The sequence below is a fragment of the Thamnophis sirtalis genome, unplaced genomic scaffold (genome assembly GCF_051295495.1).
Source record: "Thamnophis sirtalis isolate CommonGarterSnake01/CBP01778 unplaced genomic scaffold, rThaSir2_p1.2 scaffold_4, whole genome shotgun sequence".
Taxonomy (NCBI): domain Eukaryota; kingdom Metazoa; phylum Chordata; class Lepidosauria; order Squamata; family Natricidae; genus Thamnophis; species Thamnophis sirtalis.
This window is the reverse complement of record NW_028261384.1, coordinates 81,550,226-81,575,857: the sequence shown is the minus strand read 5'-3', so window position 1 is coordinate 81,575,857 and position 25,632 is coordinate 81,550,226. Positions and strand designations below refer to the sequence as shown.

Below are 25,632 nucleotides of genomic sequence, written 5' to 3'. Positions count from 1 at the left end.
AACAATTTCATGCTGTCCACTGCCTTTCAATCACATCATCAGAATCCCAGTTGTAAAATCGGCTCTCCTCCAGTCAAGTGCGCTCTCTATAAATTTACTTCTATCTGAATGAAGAACGAGAATTCCACGTTTCCTATGTAAGGCAAAATCAAATGAAATACACTGCTGGATAGACATTATATTTCTATTATTTTGAACCTAATAAATGTGCAAGAAAGATCACAATGGGTGTTGTCCAAATAGTAAGTTAGGTCCGTAGAATTCCTGCTGGGAGATTCCTTCCCAGATGCCCGTTTATTAATCCTTGTTTGCAATAGTATCTTTGGGCAGCAAGAAGCTGCGTTACACTATGAAATCGAAGTGAAGATTGAAAACTCCAAACTACACTTCAGAACAAACAGCGTTGAAAAGTTATCTTTTTCTTTTGGCTTTCCATCATACAACGGCGCGAAGTGGTTGTTTTCCAAGCATGAACTTTGTTAGGGTACTCCTAGATTCTGTTCGCAGTCCAAAATGCAAGGTTGCGGCGTCTGCTCTCTCTCTCTCTCTCTCTCTCCCTCCCTCCTCCCTCCCTCCCTCTCTCTCTCTCTCTCTCACTCACACACACACACACACACACACACAAACACACAGACCTCCCCCCCCCTCTCTCTCTCACACACACACCAGTGAGGCAGGCAGAAGGCGGAGGTCAGCAGTGTCAGGCTCCCATGGCGTCATTACTGACGCTCGCATTCCAGCCGCTGTATGAGAGGCCGCTAGGGTTCCTCTGGCATAAATGACGTGCGGCGAGGAGAGAAAGGGGGAGCGGGCGCGCGCTCCGAAGCTTCCTTCCTCCCTCGCTACTTTCCTCGCTCCCTCCCTCCAGCTCTCTTAGAATCTACGAGGGCGGCTGCGAGCCCTCCAGAGCTAGCTGGTGTATATAAACAAAGGCACATTGCGCCTGCTTGAGCTCTCCTTAAAGACCCAAGTTCTTACCGCAGCAACTAGCAAGAGACGCGGCTATTCTCTACTACTGCTAACCACCTTCCCTCTTTTTTTCATTTCTCTTCCCTTCCCTTCAATGCCTCAGGAAAACTCATTCTCCAGGGCTGGAGCGTCCTCGAAGCCTTGCGCTTTTTTTTTCTCTTCAATGTCTCGGGATAGCGCTCGCTGGCTGTCGTTTTGAGGGAATAAAGCGTTTGGCAAACTACATGTAAAGACGGAACCACCACAGAAACCGAGTAGGTATACAATGAATGGGATGCTGGAGGGGAGGGGCGATACTTGAATAAAGTTTGGATACTTTCGATCAAGGCAAATGTGGGCATGGGACCAGAGCCTCTGCCTTTCCGCAGCAGTGCTTGGTAAAAGAGTAGAAGAGTCAGAACCGAGTCCAGAAGTTGGAGCTACAGACTTGAGGTGTGAGATTTTGGTAAGCTTCGGCAAAGTGGGGGAGGAGTGCTCTTTCGCTTGCTCTCGGCCGGCGTCGCTTTTCTTCTCCGCGGCTTGCAGTTGTCATGGGAATGATGCTAGAGGGCTTGCCCACGCCGCCGTGATGAATGGCAGCAATTTGTCCTCGTCCGGAGCTACCGGAGATCAGCGTCCTTTCAGAGAAATATGTGCTTTTGCCCTTTTGCTGAGAGTTTTTGTGGCGAGAGCGTGGTTTCGGCCAAAGGGTGAGCCAGGTTTAGGGAGAGAGACTGACAAAAGACAATAGGGCAGTCTGGAGAAGAAAGCAATGCTTGTTGGAGGAGTTGGCCGTGGAAGTTGCTGGGGGGTTTTTTGCTCGTGAAAGGGGAAGAAGGAAGTCAACAGATTTCTCCTGCTCCTGGCTCCATCCTTGACCCTTTTCAGCGGCTAGCGCACCAGGAGCTCGCACGTGCAAAAAAGATTGAGAGGAGCCATGAAGGCGCCGCGGAGATTATTCCAAACTTTTCTTATCAGATCAAGCGGTGAAAGTCGCTGCATTCCTACCCCTTTTTTGATAACTGTGCTGGAAGATGACATTTTACTAAACGAAGCATGTGGCGAGATTCCCTTATGCTGATCCTCAATGCCTCTTTCTAGCGAGCTGAATCCTAGAAGCTGAGTGAAATATCTGGAGATGCAGAGAATATCTGCTTCATTGTTAAATACAGTTGGAAAAAGGAAGTAACTTTACTGTTTGGAATATTGTTTGAATCCTAGTATTGCTTCTTCTACAGGTGTATAGCTAGAGAGATTTGCTGTTCTAAGGGGAAATCATTTGAGAGGAAAGAGGAAACAATAATCTCAGAACACCTGTTTGACATCACTTTTGAACCTTGAAAGTTACTTTGAAATAAGTACTCATGACCATTACCAAAAGTGAGTCTCTGCCCAGTCATGATTTTCACCTCTCCTTAAAATTAAACTATGAAATTGCAGGGGAATTGTAGCTATTATTATTAGCTATATATAGACATGATATAGTAAATTATAGGGCTTCCAATTACATTATCCATGGTCTTAATACCACTTTAAAAGAGGAGAGAATGGTAATTTGGTGTTTTTTCTTTTGTATTGATGTCGCCTATGTTCCATTCTTTTAAAAACCTTAACCAGATCCTTCCTTTTTCTGTTAGTATGATAAACTGACAGAAAATACATTGGATTAATTGGTTCCTAAGGGAATTACAAAAATAGAAAAAAATAGTTTGGGAATGCAAAGAAATTACAAAGATTGTGATGATTAGTATTTTGCTGTCTGTATCAAATGCAAACATTCTGGAATTGTAAACTAATGGAATAAATGGTGCAATGGAACTATTTTAGGGAAAGCACCTATTGAAATAGTTGAGCAAACTCATGGATAAGGAGTCAAAGAACTTTCTTCTTTGATGACAAACAAAATTAAAATTATTAAGAGATGCAGTCCCCAACTGATTCACAATTATAGGAAGGGTGTGAGGATGAGGTTCAGAGCATTTCTCAAGGCACCTTCAATAAGATGGAATTTGAGAAGAGAGTCATTTAGCATTTCAGCTGGTATTTCTACACAACAGAGGTTGCTGGACTGAAATGATTTGCCAAAAGCATTGGTGATTTATATCTGAAAGGAGGCTATCAAATATAGTCACCTGGCCTTGCTCTTCACTATCAGAGCATGAGATCATCAATGGTTAATGCAGGGAAGTAATGAGATATTCTCAGAATGATCCATTTTCTCTTTGTTTCCTTTGGTATAGTGAAAATTGTGCATGAAAATGTGAAGATCCAGTTTTCAGAAGCAAAAAGCTGCTGCCCACTATGAACCTACTGAAGCTATTCTTTTCTTGTCTTACTATTGTGAGAAAAACTATGGGCAAGTTAACCAGTCTGTCCTGTCTACTGTTGACTTTGAGCTGACCCTATTCAACTCAATAGGATTTAGGGCCAAACTATATGCCAAGACAGTTTGATGTACATGCATCAGCATTAGTCTGTGCAGCTCACAGTGTATTTGGAGCTGTGCCTTTCCCAGGTTTTTTGGTTCTGGAAGTCAACTTAATTGTAGAGTTAAACACTTTTATTTACGGGGGAAGAAAATGGAAATAAATGTGTGAAATCTTCAAGCAGTGACTAGAGGATATTTGCCTTGTGATCTAATGATACTTGTTTTGGCTGCTTCAGATTAATCCCATGATTTCATGTAGGGACAGTTGTTAAATTTCTAGGAACACACATTTGAAGACTGCTTCTAAATGTACATTTGAATTTGGTCTTTCATCCGATTCAGAGGTTAAGGGAAAGTTAAATTTCTTCAGCTGCTGTTTCCGATGTCTATTTGTTTAGGTCTTGGGAATCCAAACTGTTCAGGAGCTTTGGAGATTACGTGTAAATGATTTCTAAAGAGTAGGAACCAACTCTTTGTCTGTCTGTCTGTCTGTCTGTCTGTCTCTCTCCCTCCCTCTCTCTCTTTCCCTCTCACTCTGTCTCTGTCTCTCTCTGTGTGTCTCTCTCTCTCTTTTCTCTCTTTTTTCTCTCTTTTCTCTCTCTCTCTCTCTCTTTGTCTCTCTGTTTCTCTCTCTCTCTTTCTTCTCTCTTTCTCTCTCTGTCTCTCTCTCTTTCTCTTTCTTCTCTCTCTCTCTTTGTCCCTCTCTCTGTTTCTCTCTCTGTGTGTGTCTCTCTTTCTCTCAGAACCCAGGTCGGAAAAACCCTCTCTCGTGAGCCCTGGCTCCAGACACAACACTGTTGAGGAGGGATCACCATCACCATCACCACCTACGCTTGCTCCAGCAGCAGGAGCAGCCTCAGCCACCATCCTGTCGGTTACACCCACCATTCAACAAGCAAGCCACTCTCCAGGTAAAAAGCATTGTTTGCATTTATCCCTAGTCGGGCAGTTGCTTCCTTCCTTCCTTCCCACTAATGATGTCTTGCAAAGCTGAATTCATAAATGAACTAATTGCTTTGGAAAGGCAATTTTTAAAAGCATTATTTTCTCTGAAACATTTTCTATGATATTCAGAAATAGATGTTAAAATTTTGGAGATGAGATTATCTTCCTTTAGATCAAAAAGAATTTTTTTCTTGAGAACAAATTTCTCAACCAAATGTCAGGTTATAATGTTTAATTTTTTGTTAAACCATACTGTTATCTAATTAACATTAGAAATACTATGTTCCTATAAAATACAATTTTAAATATCAAACATTATTTTTCATTCAGTTTTTGAATAGACAAATTTGAAATAATTTAGTACTTTTTTGCAATTGCTATTAGTTAAAATGTGATAATATTAAGCAGTTTCTATATGAATGTTTTTGTTTCATGTTTTAATTATTTTATTACAAATAGAAATTAGGATGTAAGCATATTTGTTTTTCAAAATAAATAGACTAGTCTATACTTTGCCTAAATGTTCTGTCATATTTCATAAACATGCAATATATATTTTGCCCTTTTCTTTGCAAGTTCTGTATAACTCCATAACAGCTCAAATTGAACTTTGGATTTTTTAGAGCAAATCTTTAATTCTCTTTTATCTCAAAATACTTAATTTCATTTCTTTAAGAAATAAAGAAAAAGTAAACAAAAAATCATATTTTATTTTGGGGGATCTAATTCCTACTGGTATGTTGCTCTGATTAAAGTTTATTTATTGGGATAGAAAATCTCTGCCAATAAAATATTTTTAAAATAGCATATACATCCAAGTACCAACTTTGGAAAATGCAGAATTTTCTTATCTTTATTTGAGGTATATTTTTTTACCTCTTCCATTTCCTTTCCTCCTTTCCTTTCCTCTCCATAATATATAAAGTAAATGAAAACATTCAAGAAGCTACAATTTCTTTCAGTTTCAGTTTCTTTTCCTTTAATATTGAGAAAAAAACACAAATCCAAATTGTTCCAATGTTGGACTTGAAATTTGTTGGGTATATTCTTCTGAAACCAGATATATTTGTTATCCTTTTCTTTGTAATTCAGTGTTGCAACACTAATAGGTTGCTATTAATGTGACAATCTCCCTACATAGAACACTTTTAATATTACAGAAAGCATGCATACCTATTAACTATGGGCCTTTTTCACTACACACATTTCACTGTAGATTATAGTGCAGCATTATTGATTGCTGCTGCAACTTTATTTTCTTAATATCCCTACTTTACCTTCTCATAAGGTAACAATACATAGAGAGTACATAGGAGTCTCCCTTAAATTTTATCTCCAAAATAACTGTGTTAAATAAACTGAATTGAGATTAACTGAACCAAAGTTTCCATGGGCTGAGGATGGAGTGGAACCCAATTCTCTCAGTCCTAATTCAGTATCTTAATTATTGTCCAGAAAGTCGAATTGCTAATTGTTGGTTACTGCCCTGCTAAATTAAAGTGATATTGTGTGACCAATATTTCTGACCAACAAATATTTTCCAAGGTACCAAACTTGTCATAATCCCCATGAGTGCAAATATTGTTAATGGAACACTATTTTTTTTTACTTTTGCAGATATGCCCTGTATGCAAGCCCAATACAACCCTTCAGCCCCTTGCTCAAGTTATGCTGCTCAAACTTCTTATGCTTCAGAGTACAGTCCTGAGATCATGAACCCTGACTACGCAAAGCTGACCATGGAATTAAGTAGTGCTGAGATCAGTGCCACTGCTACCACCTCTCTGCCCAGTTTCAGTACCTTTATGGAAGGTTATTCTGGGGGTTATGAACTGAAGCCCTCCTGCCTATACCAAATGCAATCTGTCTCCTCTTCTTCATCACCTTCCTCTGCAAGCCAGAGACCCCTCATCAAGATGGAAGACAATCGGATGCACAGTTATCACCCTTCACTTTCTCTAACGGTGGATGAAAGCATGCCCAGCACCTCCATGTACTTCAAGCAGTCCCCACCCTCTACACCTTCAGCCCCTGGGTTTACACCCCAACAGACCTGGGATGAATCACCCTCACATTCTCTTTCACCAGCACAGACTTGCATGGCCCCATGCCACCTGGTAGACACTGCCTCTATGAAAACCATGCCTGGCCGCTTTCCACTTTTCCATTTCAAGCATTCACCACCCCATATACCTATTGCAGGTAGCCACATGTGCTATGATGCCACTGGCTTGAGCCTACCCATCGGATCAGATAGGCCTAGTGCTAGTCAAGCAGCTATGGAAAATCATCCATATGGGCACCCTATGTCCAAGAGAGCAGCCTCCTTAGCTTTTACACCACTGGGCCTCAATACAGCCACTTCCAACCTTCTAGGTGAGAGCAGCAGTAGCAGCAGCGGCCTTCCTTCTCCATCTAGCAGAAGTTCTTCAGCAGGAGAAGGAACTTGTGCTGTGTGTGGGGACAATGCGGCTTGCCAGCACTATGGTGTTCGGACTTGTGAGGGATGCAAAGGCTTCTTCAAGGTAAGAATTTCTGGAAGCTTTCAAAAAGAGACTGGACAGCCATCTGTCAGAAATGGTATAGGGTCTTCTGCTTGAGCAGAGGACTTGGACTAGATGACCTACAAGATCCCTTCCAACTTTGTTTATTCTATTCCATTCCATTTCATTCATTTCATTCCCTTCCATTCTAATCTTCATATGCCAATATTTGATCTTATAGCTTAGGAGAGAGAGGGGCAGCATATATATTTAATCAATAAATACATAAATGTGTATGCAGAAATAAATGGGATTAATTTTTCAATGAGTATGTGATTTCTCTACACATCTTAGTCAACCAGTCAAACACACCACCAGTTCTTGAGAGATCACAGTTTATTTAAGATGTATCAGTCCATATTGTGTCTACAGCTCTGCAGACCACATGGACACTATTGGACATATATGTCCTTGTAATTCATCAGTATTCTTTCATTGTAGCTATTCATACTAAATGCATGAGCATTTAGTACTATCAGTATTCATTATATTCATTATATTTTAAACAAGAATAAACCTTCCCCTAGGAACCTAACTATTTAATTACTGATAATAAAGGAAGACAAGAAAGAAGAAAGAAAATTTGCAGGGAGAGAAGAGGATGTAATTTAAAATTCTGTAATTTGATTTCCCTTTTTAAAATCTACATTAATCAACATGTATACTACTATTATTGTCATCCATATTCATTTATTCTTTTTATAACCTGTATTTCCCAACTTTCTCCAAGATATGTGTAGCAACATAGAGGTTTTGGGGGTATTAAAATTTAATACATTAACTCTTTACAAGATTATGGTTAAAATAATTGCTTACTTAGCAAGTTGCTTAGGATACCAGAGCAGCCATATCATATTTATATCATCTAGAAATAAGTATAATTGAATAAATGGAGTTTATTCACAAGAAGGCATATGAAGAATTGTATCCAAAGAAGCTTACAAATGTAAACCATTGTTGCTTCTTAATAAATAACTTGGTGCTGCTTTATTCTGACCTTCAAAATAGGAGACTAAAGCTAAAGAAATTCCACAATAAGTCTTTTTTTTTAAAGTCATTTTGTGATTAATCTATAACCATAAAATGCAGTTTATTGTTGTGTTACTACAATGGATATGAAAATCGAGACAAATCCTCAAATTATATTTGATACTAAATAAAATATATATGAATTCTCCAAGGAAAGTTATTGATTCCTAATCTTTTATAATAAATGCCAACTAATATAGACATTTATTATCTCCTTAATAATCATGCTGTTAAACTTACCTTATGGCAAAATGTTTGGCAATTTTTGAGGATACAAAACAAGATTCTATATTAGTTTATCCTGATTGATACACTATTTTATAATGAGAATTATTTCTGAAAAAAATGTATGTTGAGCTCCAGCTTTGAAGTGCCATGAATGTATGTTTTAAAGTTGTAAAGCAATACTCTTGTGGATTGTGGCATTTCTGAATGTGTGTTAATGATATTTTTGATCATGTTATTAGTTTTGTGATAGAAATGCATAAAAAGACTATAGCATGAATGCACATAATTTCTTAATTTCACTTTTAAAAACAAAATAGCCTTAAATTTAACATCCAAACTCAATATGAGGGTAACTATAGGTCTGCTTTAACAGGCTTAAAGGGTAACCCTGTTAACTAATAACTACTGTTATTATGGGTTCTTAAGATCTCCTTTAAGTATCTCTGTGTGTGTGTGTTTGTGTGTATACACATACATACATATATGCATGCATACATACATATATATTCATACACAAGCACATACACACTAAAAAAATCATTAAACAGTTTTTCAAATATCTAATTTTAATAAATGTTAATAAGGTTTGTTTTGCAAATTATATACTTAGTGTCTGAGAAACATGTAAGTTTTCAGATTTGAAAAATGCATTTTCTGCCATTTTTTAATCACAAACAATTATAGAAATAATACAGCTTCAAATTAAGGATGATGACACAGTACGGTAGTTGTTTTTCTAACATGAAAAAAATTCAGTAGATTTAGTAATAAATGCTTGCCAAATATTACATTTATCTTAAAATATAGAGCTGCCTAAATATAATCTATCTACAGTTAACTTATAATTTAGATTCATAGATAAATAGGCACCTGAAAAAAGTTGTTTTGCATAAGATAATAAATTTAAATAGCAAACGAATAAACAAATTCATTTAAAAACCCCATTAATAACATTAAGAAAATTGAATTTAGCTACATCATTAAAATAATTGACCATATTCCTTCTTCTTTGGTAAGTCTATGATAATAAGACATACTATAAAGATATATTTATTTATATTTATATAATTTATTATTTAATTTCTATACTTAGCTTTGTTTGATATCTTGTTTCTTATTTAATTAACTTATTTTGTATACGAACATAGATATAAAGAAATCAGTATTCAAATGTTTTATTACTTTACTTTATTTACTTTAGTAAGATCAGTATTCACCAATATGAACCAAATAGAAAATTATTCTCAATAGAATATTGAAAATTAATTTAATCCCCAAAGGTATAACATGACAACCTGATAAATTTATACATTATTTTATTATCTACAGGTTGTCTATCTAGCTTTTGAGCCATGATCCTAAATTTTACTGCCAGTAACTAACACTAATGTATTGGGGGTTTTTTTCCTCAAGGAAACTGTTTTAGGGAATTAATTTTATCTACTTATAAGAAGTGTACAATTGCATTTTAATTCTGGTATATAAAAAAACAGTTGTTAAGGTCTCAGTTCATTTAGATGATCTTCCTTCCATTGCATTTTTTTAGAGAACAGTTCAGAAAAATGCAAAATATGTTTGCCTGGCCAATAAAAACTGCCTAGTAGATAAGCGTCGTCGGAACAGATGTCAGTACTGCCGATTTCAGAAGTGTCTCAGTGTTGGTATGGTAAAAGAAGGTAAAGCATTCACCAATATTAGCTCACATATTGTTAGTACCAAATAGGTTGCTTTTAAAAGGCATGGCTTTCTTATTTTAATGGTGAATTTTAGAAATAATGGTGAATGCCCTATTTCTATGTGATTCGTACATGTGTTGGAAAGCATATTAAGTTGTAACATCTTCATTCCAAATAATAAATAGATTCTTCAAAGAATCTAAGGACTCAGGCTTAACTTTTAAAGGAAGCATTTCCAAGATTTCACACAATGCTTGTTTTAAATCTTTAGACACAGGAAGGAAATTATTACATTTCATTTGTAAAATAAAATTTTGCAGTGTTCCAAACTGTATTTAATTAAAATTTTAATAAATTTAAGGTGACTGATCTGTATGCATAAAATCAGATACTAATTATTATTAATAATTATTAAAACACTCTTCTTGAATCTTTCTACAGTTTCAATGTATTATTAGGAAAGTATTTATTATTAAAGTGTATTTTATTTATGTATATTTTTTAAATTATATTTTATCATACATATCCTGCAATAACTCAGAATGAGTTTTTTATTACTTGGCATTATAGTTAAAATCATTAATGCAAACTACCCCTGGAAAAAGCCTATAACTATCTTGCTCCTACAACTATGTAGTCATATGTATTCAATTTCACATAAGCTCAAATATTACATTTTAATTGCAAATGTCTTAGGATCTTTCTAACTTATGGGGGTGTATGGAAACTTTATATTATGAAGAACTCATACACTTAAGATGAATGACGTTGTTAAATTGTTGCTATGGATTCTTTCCCCAATAACATCCATTTATATAAATGAAGTGAAACCTATTAATAATAATATGAATGTATAAAAAGATAAACACTTTTGTTGTTTGATTTTATTATTTGAGAGTGATTATGCACTGTTAACCCTATTGGGTTCCTTGTAGAAATTTTCCATGGTTCCTTTCAAGCTTGGTTGTGTTTTTGTTTTTGCTTCTTGACTAGTTGTCCGTACTGACAGTTTGAAAGGAAGAAGAGGCCGGCTACCTTCAAAACCAAAGAGTCCTTTGCAGCAAGACCCTGTGCAGCCCTCCCCTCCATCTCCTCCAATCAGTATGGTGAATGCTCTTGCGCAAGCCCTATCTGATTCTGCACCCCAGGAACTTGATTACTCCAGAGTAGGTTTCATGTTTTTCTGAATAAAATTATTTAACTAGTATTCTGGCATTTAAGTTATACATTTATAATAACAATAATCTCTTTGCAATAACAATAGTGATTTAAATACTTAAATTACATTGAAAGCCTGCTGAGAGTAATGAGGTAATTGTCCCAGGTTCTAGATATAAAAACTACTCCAAGTATGATCAAATATTTGAAACTCGGGTGAATCAATAGTTTTATTCAGGACAATAAAGCAGTCAGTAAAACATAATTCCAAGAAGTATCTCAATATTTTCCAAATATTCCTATTTACAGAAATTCATTAACTTCAATAGAGAAAAAAAGTGCATGACTTTCTATCTTTGAGCTTCCAGTAATTAGTTAAGTCAAAACTAAAGAGATATTACACTTACTTATTTTATAGAGGCTTAAATTAAACAAAATCAAGCTATTGATTGAGGAGCCAAGGTGGCGCAGTGGTTAAATGCAGCACTGCAGGCTACTGCTAGATCAGCAGTTCAGCGGTTCAAATCTCACCGGCTCAGGGTTGACTCAGCCTTCCATCCTTCCGAGGTGGGTAAAATGAGGACCCAGATTGTTGGGGGCAATATGCTGACTCTCTGTAAACCGCTTAGAGAGGGCTGAAAGCCCTATGAAGTGGTATATAAGTCTACTGCTATTGCTATTACTGCTATTGCTATTAGATTTGGAGAGAAGATTTGGTCTTCTCATAAGAGCTGTAATTGAACCCATCCAATTTGCCTACATGGGGATACTGCTGGCATTTAGATGACACCTCCTCTTAAACCAGAGAATGAGTTTTGCTACAGGTTTCCTCTGAATGTAATGTTTCAGGGGCTTGAGCACTGTCCTCATGACCGTTGACTGGAAATACCTGCTGATATAGAAGTGTAACCAACACTTCTATCCCAAAGTGTCCCAAAGTGTCAATTCTTGAAAGTGATCTAGGAGGATTCTATTGGGCAATGTTCCTGAACTAAGACAATTTATAGGATCATGCACCCACTTGTGCATTCTGATGCAAACAAGTGACTAGAACAGTAGAAAAGTTCTATGTGTATCATCACACCCCTGCCTAAAAATATTATCTCTGAGCAGAGATCATGGAAAGGCCATGACAAATGCAATAGTTTTCTAAATTGGTGATGTGGGGACTGGCCCTAGTTATTAATATTTTTATTCATTCTTTCTTGAATAAAGGTTATGTCTCTTTCGGCTTAAAGGAAAGTGCTTTCACAAGATTATTATTTTTTTAAAACTTCCTTTTTGTCTGGAAGTCCTGGAAAAATGTGTTGGTCAACCATATGAAGTGCTTAAAAAGGGAGTGGCCTGATATCTCCAAATACAATTGGAATTTGCTAATCATCCATATTCATTTCTGTTGTGGGTCTCACAAAGACTGGGACTATTTTGATTATCTTAGTGAGTGATATATACTAGGAAATGAATTGGGAAAATTTAGTCTTTCTAGTTCATTAAACTCTCAACAAATTTTAAAACTATCAGACATAGTATCCATTGGTTGACTTTGCTGAGTTGGGGCCTGTTTTATATTGGTTCGCCTTTTTTCCCATCAAGACTATGACTACTGATAAGATGCTGCTTGCTGTCAGCCAGGCAGTGTCGGCTGGTGGCTCCCCGAAGAAGGGCCTTCTCTGTGGCTGCTCCGACCCTATGGAATGAGCTACCCCCAGAGATCCGGACCTTACCCACCCTCATGGCCTTCTGAAAAGCCGTTAAAATCTGGCTATTCCGGCAGGCTTGGGGCTGTTGACCTCAGTACTGAGGTCCAACCCTGATCAGATCGGGTGCATGGTGATGTTTTAACTTGTTTTTTACTGTTTTTACTAATTACTTCTTTTGTTGTGTAAGCCGCCCGGAGTCCTTCGGGATTGGGCGGCCTATAAATCTATTAAATAATAATAATAATAATAACAACAACAACAACAATAATAATAATAATAATGTCAAATGCAAAAAGCCGCACTGCTTGGATCTGCACGCATATTACGAAAATACGTTACGATGTCCTAGGCCCCTGGGTGGGGCCCGACTAGTAACCAATGCCAAATCCGGCGAAACAACTGGCCACTGTGATACAATTGTATTATAATAATAATAATAATAATAATAATAATAATAATAATAATAATCCTATGCATACAATGTCTAATTTGGCTGTATGATGTTAATTTGTAAACAGGACTGATTGCAAGTTCACAATAGTACAATGGAAAGCTATATATGACATAAATTGCATAGACTTGTAAAAAATGGAGGTGGCTGGTGGTAATATTACCCAAGTAAACAGTAAAAGTTTCTTTTATCTGGAAAACTGAAATGGTATATTTTATGCAATACAAGATTGCTGCTGAAAACAGCATATTGGTGCCCGTATTTTCTTTGTGTTTCAATGTCTTGTATCACTTTGTGATTATAATAGCATAGTGTGTACTTTCCCATTTCAGCTTCTTGTTATTAGTTGCTGCATTTGAGATTCATGAAGACATACAGGCCATCTGAAATAAATGTATTTTGCCATAAGAAAGAAAAAAAGAAATTGTATACAAGGTTATTGACACAGCCATATAGAAATAAGTTCACAGGTGCATAAAAACCCTCTAAATTATTCTTCAAGACAGATTGATATCTACAAATGAATTATAAATAGAAATTTAAACTGGAGAGCCCTTCATCAGCATTTTATCTGGAAAAACATGTTATCCCCAAGAATAGATTTATTCCAGGAAGAAATAGTGGTTGCCTAGTTGTGTTACCAAAAGAAGAGATAGCCATTTTTGAAAGATGATGATATAAGAATTGCTTAGATCTTCCTCTGTATCTTTGTGTTAAGTAATTATTCATAAATTTCAGGTATAGACTTCACTACTTATAATACTTTCTTATCATTCAGTGTTGATCCATGTCTATCTGGAGGAAAAAAGGTTTTTTCTTTCATTTCTATTTTTAATTGCTTTTCTTCTAGTACTGTTCTACGGAACAAACTTCTGCAGGTACAGATGCAGAGCATGTACAACAATTCTACGATCTTCTCACTGCCTCCATTGAAATATCTAGAGACTGGGCAGAAAAAATCCCAGGATTTACTGATCTCCCTAAAGAAGATCAAACTTTACTCATAGAATCAGCTTTTTTGGAACTTTTTATATTACGACTATCCATAAGGTACATCTGAGATTCAATAGTGGAAAACTGATTATTTTATAATCTGCTTAAAACATTAAAAAACAAAATATTTGTTTTATGGATTTATAACTTGCAACCCAGCTTATTTATATAAATAAGCTGCTGTTTTTCCTCCTGTTAGGATATTTAGGCAAGTAGGAGTGGATGAAGCAGAATTCTGGAACAATAATCAAACACGTTATTGGGCTAGTTTACCCATGGATTAGATTATATAGTAAAACTAATAATCAAATCTTTCATTCATCTTTCATTGAAATGAGAACATTTGCTGAAACCATTATCTTATATAACTTATGTTGAGACCTGGCTATAGGTAGTATGATTCTGTTAGTTCTCTTGAACTTTTTGGAAGCTTTAAAAAGCAACTTTAAATAGTAGTACTAGTAATATTAGAACTCTGGATAAGGGTCTGTATAAGCTTGCACTTCCCCAGAAAGAATAAAATGGAGCACTCCTCTACCCTCTGTCCAATACTTCTGCATTTCCAAATGGTATGGTGCATCCTTTGAATGATTATGTTTGGTAGGCCAGTTGCAATGGTTCCTAAAGTGGTTGGATGTGCAATACTTCCTGATACCATAATTTCATCCCAATTTGATCAATGAAATGATGCTATGCTAAGGAATATTTCAGTGGTTAAATGAATATCAAATGCAGCACTAAAGCTGCTAAATGGTACAGAGTACTAAAAAGAACTCTGTTGAAATATCTGCACTGGCTCTTTATCATTTTCTGGGTACAATTTAAGATACTAGTTTTAATATTTAAAATAGCTTGGTGATCTAAGAAGCTATAACATTTATCTCAATATGAATCTATTTGGGATACTTACTTGTGGCTTTTAGAGGGCCATTCATTGGACATATAAGAAAGAGTTTTCTTTCTCTTTGGGCTTTCACTATAGTCAAAGCCTTCCTCTTCACCAGGTCTTTGGAATTTTAATTTTAATTCCTTTTATTAGATTCTCTGTTTTCCAATTTTACTATTAGTCACTTTGAGTACCCTTGGGCAGAAGAACATGAATAATATTATTTAGCCCACTCACTGACTGGCTGACTTGATTGACCGATTGCAAAAACGCCTAATCATTTGGGAGATAATCATTGTTATTTATATTATTATATTATTATAAAATACTAAATATTTTGTTGTAAGGATTTGATTTCATGGAAGAACATTAAAATATGTGGCTTATCTGAAGTGATACTATTCAGGAATACATTTGTAACTATCAATGTAAGTGACTGGCTGAAGTTTCTGGTCCATTTAAATTCATCTTTCATTTTCTTTTATCTTCCTCTGTTCATCTACTAGCATAAGTAGAAGAACTCTCAAATTTTCACCCTAAATAGCTACAATTATGTTCAGTGACCATCCTAATAAATTGGGTGTGAGATCAGCTTGCTTTATATGCCCCAAATGTAGCATATTTCAAAATGAAAAACATATATGGATCTATGGGTAGTAATTCGATAATGTGCATTATGCAGCAGGATATATACTGAAAAGTTAGCTGTGTTTATAGAATATATTTTCTTTTTCTTTTTTTCATTGAAGATCTGACATTAGTGAAGACAAGCTTGTTTTCTGCAAAGGGCTTGTGCTTCATCGACTTCAGTGCCTTCGTGGATTTGGGGAGTGGCTTGACTCAATTAAAGATTTTTCTTTAAATTTACAAAGCCTCAACCTTGACATCCCAGCCTTAGCATGTTTGTCAGCTCTAAGTATGATTACAGGTTAGTATTTTTTTAAAATTCAAATTAAATTTGTTCTTTGGATGTTTATATTCCACTATATATAAGATGGAGTAAATTTCCACCTTTATACATTTTTAATAAATTCCAAAAAGACTGTATGCCTGCAATATAATTCAATGAATTTTAATATAAAATTACATTAAAATACATATCTTTTCAATAATCAGACTAAAAAACAATCAAAATTACAATATGAAGTATGCAATTTATATTAAAGATTCAACTGAATTCATGTTGCTACATTTTCCAGGATGTCACAGCTCCATTAATATAATATTGTAACTGATGAAATATTCTATTGCGTATCCTCAGCCTGAGCTACTGCTGGTACAAGGCTTTAGTTAACTTTATGACCATGTGGTTGACCCTCCCTCTGACAGTCTTTAAGAGGGTCCTGGAGACCTAGTTATACTCTCTGGAATTTGACCAGGGTGTCAGATATCCTTAACTAATATGACTATACAATATGACTTGTGGTCATGTGGTACAATATGTTTTTACTTTATTGTGTGTTCTTATTTTTATCATTTTCCATGTATTTAATGTTTTGAATACAGTGTTCATATCTTTTCTTTTCTTTTTTGCTATACAGACATATTTGCCAAGTGGGTCAGGGGTGAAATGCTACTGGTTTGTCCACATAGGTAGTAAAAAAATGCTAAAAAAAAAAGTTTTTTAAAAAGTTCCAGCGATCACATAGTACAGCTAATAGTCGGAACTTTTTTCTTACTTTTTAAAGCATTTTTGGTTCTTGTGAAGCAAATCGGTAGCAGACTTCAGAGCATTTCACCCCTGAAGTGCGTGATATACATTTATTTTAACACACCCACACACACATACAGAGACTTATATAAAAGCAAATCATTCAGAAAGAACACTATTGGAGGAAAGCAATTGAGAGAAGCTTTCCTGGAACAGAAAGGTAGGAAAGCACAGCAGCAGAATTGTCCAATGGGTACATATAAAATAAAATAAAATCAGTATGCTTTTCATGATGTTGCCAAACTGGACAATATTTGGCAGGATTTTTTTTTCAGATGCTTAGAATTAAGCCAGTATGAGCAATATGATAGGAATAGCTTAAGCCTTAAGTCTCCTCAAAGGAAGATCCCCAAAGGAAGATATTTCTTGAAATCTGCATTTAAATAAGACTTGTAAATATTTTGCTCCAAGATTTTGTGTGTGTGTGTGTGTGTGTGTGTGTGTAATATAAACTTTATGTTAGTTTTGTATCCATCAAGGATGTTGCACATTGCACAAGGGGTGGCGCTTCAATTGCAATACTCCTGATATCAGTCTGATCACTTCTCCTTGCCCTCTCAAAAGACACCACTGATACTAATTTAACTTCACCACAAAAGAATCCTGAGGTTGTATTTCATGTGAGAAGGTGTGAATTTGCCTCCTTGTAGTGCACCTTGGGTAGCGCAACAGTGTGAACTAAACGAACTAGCAGCCAGACTTGTCTGTAGATTATCCTGACCAGTGACGTGCAGTCAGGGGAGGCAGGGCCTCACCACTGTCATCATGAAAAGGAAAAAAAAATGTAAAAGGAACAAAGGCTGAGGTAGTTGCTGCCAGAGTCACAGTGGATAACTCTGCTTAGTGCTTAACTGTTTAAAAAAGCCTCTATAAAAGTTACCTCTATAGGAGGAGGTGGGAGAACCACGTGCCTCGTTTAATCTATCTTTATGATCACTTGAGCAGAGTTAAGTAAGGGTTAAAAGCCGAAAAATTCCTTATGTAGATGAGGCAATTGATTCTCTTGCCTCCTCCTGTAGAGGACATTTTTTAGAGGCTTTTTTAAACAGTTAAGCAGAGTCATCCATTGGAGACTCTGGCAGCACCTAACCCAGCCTGACCTCAGCAGCTCTTGCCTTTTTCCTTTTACATTTTTACATTTTCATCATGGCAGACAAGAGCAGAGTTGAAATCCTCTGTGAAACAGCTGGAAAAGGTATGTGGGTCGGAGGGAGGGGGAGGAATTCAAAATTAATGTAATTTGTAAGTAATTGTATTATTGTAAGTAATTTGTGTATGTGTGTGTTTTACCCGCCTCTGCTGGCGTGTGGGCTGGCACTTTTTTTTAATGTTGGACATAGCGGCAGGGCTTTTGGACATAGTGGCAGGGCTTTTGGACATAGCAGCAGGGCTTTTGGATGCCTCGGCGCTATGTCCGACATAGAGGTGGGATGCCTCTATGTCGGACATAGTGGCAGGGCGGCTTTTGCCTCTAGCGCCAGGGCAGCAGTCGGCCCTGCCGCCCCGGCACTAGAAGCAAAAGCCGTCCTGCCGCTATGTCCAACATAGAGGCATCCTGTCTCTATGTTGGACATAGCGCCGGGGCGGCAGGGCAGCTTTTGCCCACTTGCCTCACCAGCAATAAACCTCACCGCACGTCACTGATCCTGACTCTTAAAATATATGGCAACAAAAAGAAAAAATGAACCTTTTCAGGCCCAAATGATAAGAAAGATTGGTAATATTATATGAATTTGCCAAATCAATGTTGGGGGGCTCAGCAGAACCAAGAGCCAACATGTTTCCAAACTTTTATAGGCCATCCTCCAAGAAACACACATAGAATGAAGAATATAACTCAAAAGAGGCAAGATTCATGACTACAATCTGTTGGGAGACATTTGCCACCATGACTCTGGTGTTGCTACATATGTCAGAAGGAATGTAGCGAATGCCTCCTTATTGTCTGCTACTACAAACAATAATATCAATGGAGTAGTTTTCAAACTAGGCAATCTAATAGTAGTGAACATTTATAAATCACCTCCGACAGCATGGCCACAGCATGTCTTGACTATCAAATTGCATCCAACAATTCACCCAAGTGACTTCGGTAGCCATCAAATTAATACTTTTTCACTGATGACAATGGCGAACAATTGTCCAACTGGAGTGAAGCAAAGTCCAACTTATTTTTGTCACTAAAGACAAAGGGATGTTTAAATCAATGACATTGAACTGCAAAATCATCCAAACATGTGTCATCACAAAAGGCGCAAACTCGCAGCCAGTCTCCATAAACAAGAAAGTAATGGATATATTCCCGCATAGTCAATACAATCCTATACCTCTAGATCTGATGGAACTTTCAAAAAGCCAACTGGCACACATTTGCTAAAAATCTTGATAAAACTATATTCCACCAAGAAGTCAACACTATCATAAATTTATGAAGACAATAATTGCCTCAGCAAAAAAAAAAACAACATATAACTCGACAATTTAGAAGAGTATACATCCCAGAATGGAATGAGGAGATTGGAGGACTCTATCAAATCTTCCTACAGAGTGGTGATTCAGAGATTGCTGACAATCTCTTTCACAGCTTGGATGCAGCTCAACGTAAGAACTGGGAACAATATACAGAATCACTAAATTTCAGCAAATTCAGCAGAAGATTATTAAAGAAACTGGGTGGAGCTAGACAACCCACCTGACAAACACCCAATGTAACTCTTGACCAAATGGTCTCTCAAGTTGTATTTCTCTCCAAAGCTCCAAGTGCGAAAGGACACTCCACTCTCATCAAGAAAGCGCTTTCAACTTTTTGGCAAAAAGGCTGAAAGTTTTCTGAATATGCCAGTCCTTCTCTATAAAGGAAATTGATGCTACCATTGACAGTCTGAAATTGGTGGTAAAGCACCAAGCTTCAATGGAATTCATCCAGAATTCCTGGTAAACTCCAGGAGACACACACAGAATTGGATTGGTAAATTCCTTTCAGACGTAGTTTCCAATGGCTACCTCCCACCAGAATTTAAAAAAAACTAAAATAATATCACTTCTAAAATTTGGCAAACCAGAAGACAGAGTCGAAAGCTACCACCCAATCCCTTTTGCTACAAACTCCTGGAACTATTAATTATAAACAGAATAGGTCCCATAATACATGAACATCTGCCTGTAGAACAAGCTGGCTTCTGACAAGACCAGTGTAGTGTAGACTAGGTGCTAACCCTAGCAGCCATATTGAAGCAGGATTACAATGATGTGCGTCCATCTTAACAACAAACCAGCTTATGAAGCTCTGAAGGTTTATTTAAACAACAACTTATTCCCTGTGATCCCCATCTAAGGTACTTTGGAGTAACATTGGACCGGACTCTCTCCTACAAGAAAAACCTAGGGAATACAGTGGCAAGAATCAATAGTTGGAGCAATGTACTCCAGAAATTATGTGGAACTAAATGGGAAACTTCAGCTGCCACCCTCAGGTCATCAGCATACTAGGGTTGGTCATCTCAAAGGTGCTTTTTCAGGAGGCAATCAAACTTTCTTGTTTTTTTCTTTTTTCTTTTAAAGAAAAGTCTGCTTGCCTCCTGAAAAAGCACCTTTGGGACAACCATGACCTGGATGACTGAGAATCTCTGCTAGGGTTGGTCAACTGCACCGCAGAATATTATGCTTCTGCATGGCTTAGCATACTAGTAAATTATGCACCAAACTCAACAACCCCATGAGTATTATAAGCAGATGTATTAAAACCATTCCAACTTGCTGGCTTCCTGTCTTGAGCCAAATAGCGCCACCAGCTTTAAAGCAGATGCGCTAGTGAGAGAATACAGAAAAATTATGAACAACAACTAATGGTGGATCCGACCTTCCTCATTTAACTGAGGAAGATTCAAATCCAGGAAATCCCCCCTCCCGGCATTTGCAAAACATTAATTCCAAGTGGAAAGCTAAATGGGTCGCTGAACACTTAGGCATATAAATGACACCCCCCCCCCAAAAAAAAGATTCCAGGCTTTGAACTACCATCTCAGCAATGGAAAATCTTGAATAGGATTCATACCTACCATCTTGTAGGCCTCTCTGTATAAATGAGGCATAGTATCCTCCCCTGAGTATGATTGCGGGGTCCCACATCAATTTGTAGATCATATCATGACCCGTTGTAAGCTGAGGGCATATACCAATCCAGTATCTAATTTTTAAAAATATAAATAATGCTGTGCTTTAGTGATTAGATGGCATAGACATTGGTATTTGAACATAGATCTTTTTAACATTTATATTTTATTGTGTTTCGTGTTTTGCTAATCTAGGTGAAATATTACTATATATTGCTAGTCCATATATGATATTTAATATGCTAAATAAATAAATCAAAGAAAATGACTGCGAATTCATTTTCTGATATCATAGAATCATAGAGTAGAAAAGGCCTTGGAGTCTTCTAAGTCAAACCCCTGCCCAATGCTGGAGACCTTATACCTGTGATGGCAAACCTATGGCACACATGCCACAGGTGGCATGCGGAGTAATTTGTTAGGGCATGCTAGGCGTTGCCCTATCAGATCCAGTGCACATGCATGCCCTGAAGCCTTCAGGGGCGAAAAACAACCCAATGCACAAACCTGAAGTTCAGGAATGGACTTCCAGTTTGCACCTTGGGCCGTTTTTTTTCCCTCTTAAGACTATAGCAAACAAAGCAACATCTCATTTAAAATGCATCTGGGAAATATAGTTCTGTGAGATTAGGAATTAAACAATAAAAAGGCTAAATGTTCAGATGCAATATACTTCTGAATGCCAGGTACTTGTAAAATTAAGAGTAACTAGAAAGGAGAGTTATATATACAACTATTTTTGCTTTCTATCAGGATGGTCTTTGTCATAGAAATAATGCTGGTTTAGGGGGGAGGAGATGAAGTCATGACGACATGACATGTGATCTCAATGCTCTGAGATCGCAGTCGACACTTTTGTCTCTGGGTTGTCCAAACGGACCTAAACCATCCCGTAGAGACGGTGAACAGGAAGAATACATCTTGCTGATCACAGGGACATTGCAAAGTCCCTGATTGATCCAAGAGAAGCTCTTCAAGCTGGTGACAAAAAATCCAGCCAAATGTCTGATGAAATCAGGGTGGCTCCAAAATGGAAGGATATGGAAAGAGAAAGTGTATTCAGCTGGTGATGAATTTTTACTGTTTTAAACGTGACTACCTTTAAAAAAAACACTTAAAATTAATTTAAATTGGAGAATAGAAGAAATAAGCAGTGGAATTAAATTTGGACTGGTTTTGAACAGGGGGTTATCTTATTTTTTAAATGCTATTTTTATGGATGGAATTTATGCAAGCCTTTTAAAATGAACAGATTAAGTTTCCTTCTTCTATTTTTTTTCTTTGACTATTCTCCATAATCTATGGACTAAAACTCTCCTCTTTCATTACTATGGGTGTTTTTCTAACTCATTTAAGAATCGGACCCTTTTTTAAAAATTGAAATACAAAAAATACAAAGAAATGGTAACATTGTAACATTGTAACGCTGCTATTCGGAAGCTAGATGTTTGTCTATCGGAAACAAAATACTTATTTCACTGATTATCCTGGCTTGGCAATTCAAAGACTCACAGCTTGTTTATAGAGAGTGATAAGAAGAAGAAGAAAAACACACAGATGTTCCTTTGAAGTAGATTCTTAACCAGAGAAAGGTGAAATGTTATTGTGATGCTTAATTCTGCTAAAACCTTCTAAACTAGAGTAGCAGTGTTTGTCAGCTGGAAATCATGGTGCAATTTCAACACCAGAAAGGTTTTTAATTTACAAAAGATATTCTCAGAAATACAGAAATTATCAAATACAAGTGGAGGATGGAAAAGAAGTTGGATTACTTAGTGCATCTAACAGTAAAATATGATTCAAATGGAAAAAGTGGCGGTTAAAATCCAAAAAATTGAAGAGGAAAATGAATGTAAAGAAATTAAAATTGCTGATATTTATGGTGACTAGTTTGTTTATGAGAATGGAAAGAGTGGAATACTGAAAGAGGAATTAAATGGAGGGGAAACCTATCCTAGATGGGAAGATACAGAAGAGGAAAAAATAAAAGAATTTATGGATTTAAAGAGAGAAATCTTATTAGCAATGCTAATGCTTTTGATAACATCACCGACAATCAGAGATAAGCAAATTAAGGAAACAGAAGAAGGGCATCAAAATTACATGAGAGATCTTATAAGCAAAGAGTTGCTAAGAGGAGTCCATACAAAGCTGATTAAGGAGATAATTAGAGGACTGACGCCACAAATGGCAGAAGATATGACACTGTTTTGTTACTGGAAAGATACAGGTTGGTTGGTTGATAGATGGAAGAGTATAATTTAAAACTAGCTAAACTTAGCGAAATTTAGTAATAATAGATATAGTTAAATAAATAGTTGATAATGATAATAATGTATACAATGTGTAGTATTATGATAAGTAATAACTGGATATGAATATTGAATGGTACCCATGAAAGGAAGATTAGAAACCCTTTTGAATTATATATAAAGGTTAATAATAATAATAAAAAGAATTAAGTTAGATTCAGTCAAGTCTTGATTACTAGGAGGAAAATGATATGATGCAGGATATAGTCAAATAAAGGAGGGATAATGATAATAATGTATGTATGTATGTATGTATGTATGTATGTATGTATGTATGTATGTATGTGTACAATATAAGGAAATGAGATGTAAATTGTAAACAGTGATTTGGAAAGAAGGATAGAAAACTTTGTTATTAAATATTATGGATGTTTAGCTAGAAAAGGATATAAGGATTTAGTGTCATTGGAGGATTTTAGAAATAGTAAATGAAATGCCAGTATGTGGTTATGTATTAAATCTTGGTATATTTTATGATGAAGGACGTTTAAACAATTATAGTCAAATGAAAATGGAGGTATGATGACGGTAACATGTATGAATATCTGAGTTAAAATACTTGAGTTAATATGAATTATGCTTGATGACTGTGGAAAAGATGCACAAAAGTCTTTTGTAACCAACTGATACACTTTCTACAGTATGTAAAAAAGGAAGATTTTAAATGTGTTTGTTTTGAAAAAAAAAACTTTAATAACAAAAAAAGAAATAATGTTGGATTAGATAGAGATTTGGCCTGGCTGATAGCATTGTAACCTAATCTGCCCTTACATTTTGTTACCAAAAAAAATTCAAACTTTTTCCTCTTGCTAAGACATCTAATAAAAGTGGAATATTTGGAAATAGTGTACATGCTTTAGGATTATCTTTACATAAACAGCATCATATGTTTTAGTACTTTACAAATAACATAAGCGTTTATTTTAAGCTGTAAAATAGCTAACTTTAACAATATTTTAATTTCTAACCCATTTAAAAGGTAAATAAGCTGAAAAACTACAAAGAAAGCCAAATAGAAAAGATTGGCTAAGCTGTCAGATTTTCTTAAAAGAGTATCTGCAAATTCCTGCTGGAATTCCAGGCTTTGCACTGATGGAGCTAGCAATGGATATTGATCTCCCCTTGAATTCACTGAATAAATAATGGTTGCCATAGATATTGAGCATCCACAACTACCGTATAGGGAAGCTAGGAAATTACCAAAACATCTTCTGTGGCAGCTCAGGCCTCAAATCATGGAAAAAAATAATTTCTGTAAAATGTAAGGGTATGCACCATTTAGAATACTTGTTCCTATAACTGTTTTAGTTCCTAACTAGAAAATAAAGTACTATGCTTGATTGTAACTGTAAGATTGGGATCAACTGGCATTGTACTTAACTTCAATTCATGTTCATATACTGGGTTACACAACAGTTACATTAGTACTTCTTTTTTTATATAATTAATCACTAACACACTCATTCCCATAATGTGGGTATTGAATTCTTTGTCTGCTATTGCTTTGCAGACCGTCATGGATTAAAAGAACCAAAGAAAGTGCATGAGCTATGCAACAAAATCATGGGCAGCTTGAAAGATCACTTGGCCTTCAACTGTCAGAGCAAACGACAACTCATTGAGTCTGCAGAATCTAAAGTTCTTGGTGTCCTCACTGACTTGCGTGCTGTCTGCACGCTAGGACTGCAGCGGATCTTTTACCTGAAATTGGAAGATTTAGTGCCACCTCCTTCCATTATTGACAAGCTATTTTTGGACACCTTACCATTCTGAAAGTCAAGTTTCCCTTGTGAAAGGCAACTACCTACCAGAGCAGGCAAAAATATCAGAATTGACTTATAACAATGCTGCTTTTGTTAAATGAAAGAAGTAATTCCAGCCCTAATCATATATATGGACTTTTCCCAATATATGTCTTTGTAAACTGAGGTCTAAGATATAATTTACAGTCTTGGAGATGGGAATTATAGAAGAGAAAGATTAAATGCAGGTTTGTTTTTTAATGGCACTTTTTAATGATGCTACTCTAGCCAGAAAAAAATTGTTAATATTAACGGAATAAAAGCTATTTCCATAGCATTTGTTCTTATGTGGTGGATAGAAATTTGTCACTGCAATGTGTTTGAAAACAAGACTAATAACTGATTTCAAGATCATATATTTTATTAATTTATATCTTTATCATATTCATATCAGACCTCATTCTCTTCACATAAATTATTCTCTCTCTCTCTCTCTCTCTCTCTCTCTCCCTCCCTCCCTCTCCCTAATAACGCTTATCCATGATTTCATAAAGAAAATATAGTAAAATGACAATGGCTGTTAGCTCTTATGTTCAAGTGCAATTTTAAGGTGCTATCTTTGCTGAGTTTTGTTTATGAGCTGTAATTTAGTTTAATCCAAACAAGAGGTGAAAGAAATAAAATGGAAAAAACTGGCTTTATTACATGCACTAATTTCTAAGACAAAGTTCTTCAAATTTTAGATCAGTGAGTATATGTTGACAGCAAGG

General features: G+C 36.1%; 1 protein-coding gene across 1 annotated transcript; it reads left to right on the top strand.

The window, feature by feature from the left end:
- The first annotated feature begins 878 nt into the window (after window positions 1-878).
- Window positions 879-25,372, top strand: NR4A3 (nuclear receptor subfamily 4 group A member 3). The gene is made up of 8 exons (XM_014052414.2): window positions 879-1,223; window positions 4,120-4,287; window positions 5,939-6,846; window positions 9,668-9,797; window positions 10,791-10,963; window positions 13,957-14,156; window positions 15,735-15,913; window positions 24,631-25,372. Exons 3-8 carry the CDS (start codon window positions 5,941-5,943, stop codon window positions 24,891-24,893), a joined length of 1,851 nt encoding a protein of 616 aa, XP_013907889.2. The 5' UTR covers window positions 879-1,223; window positions 4,120-4,287; window positions 5,939-5,940; the 3' UTR covers window positions 24,894-25,372.
- Window positions 25,373-25,632: the final 260 nt, after the last annotated feature.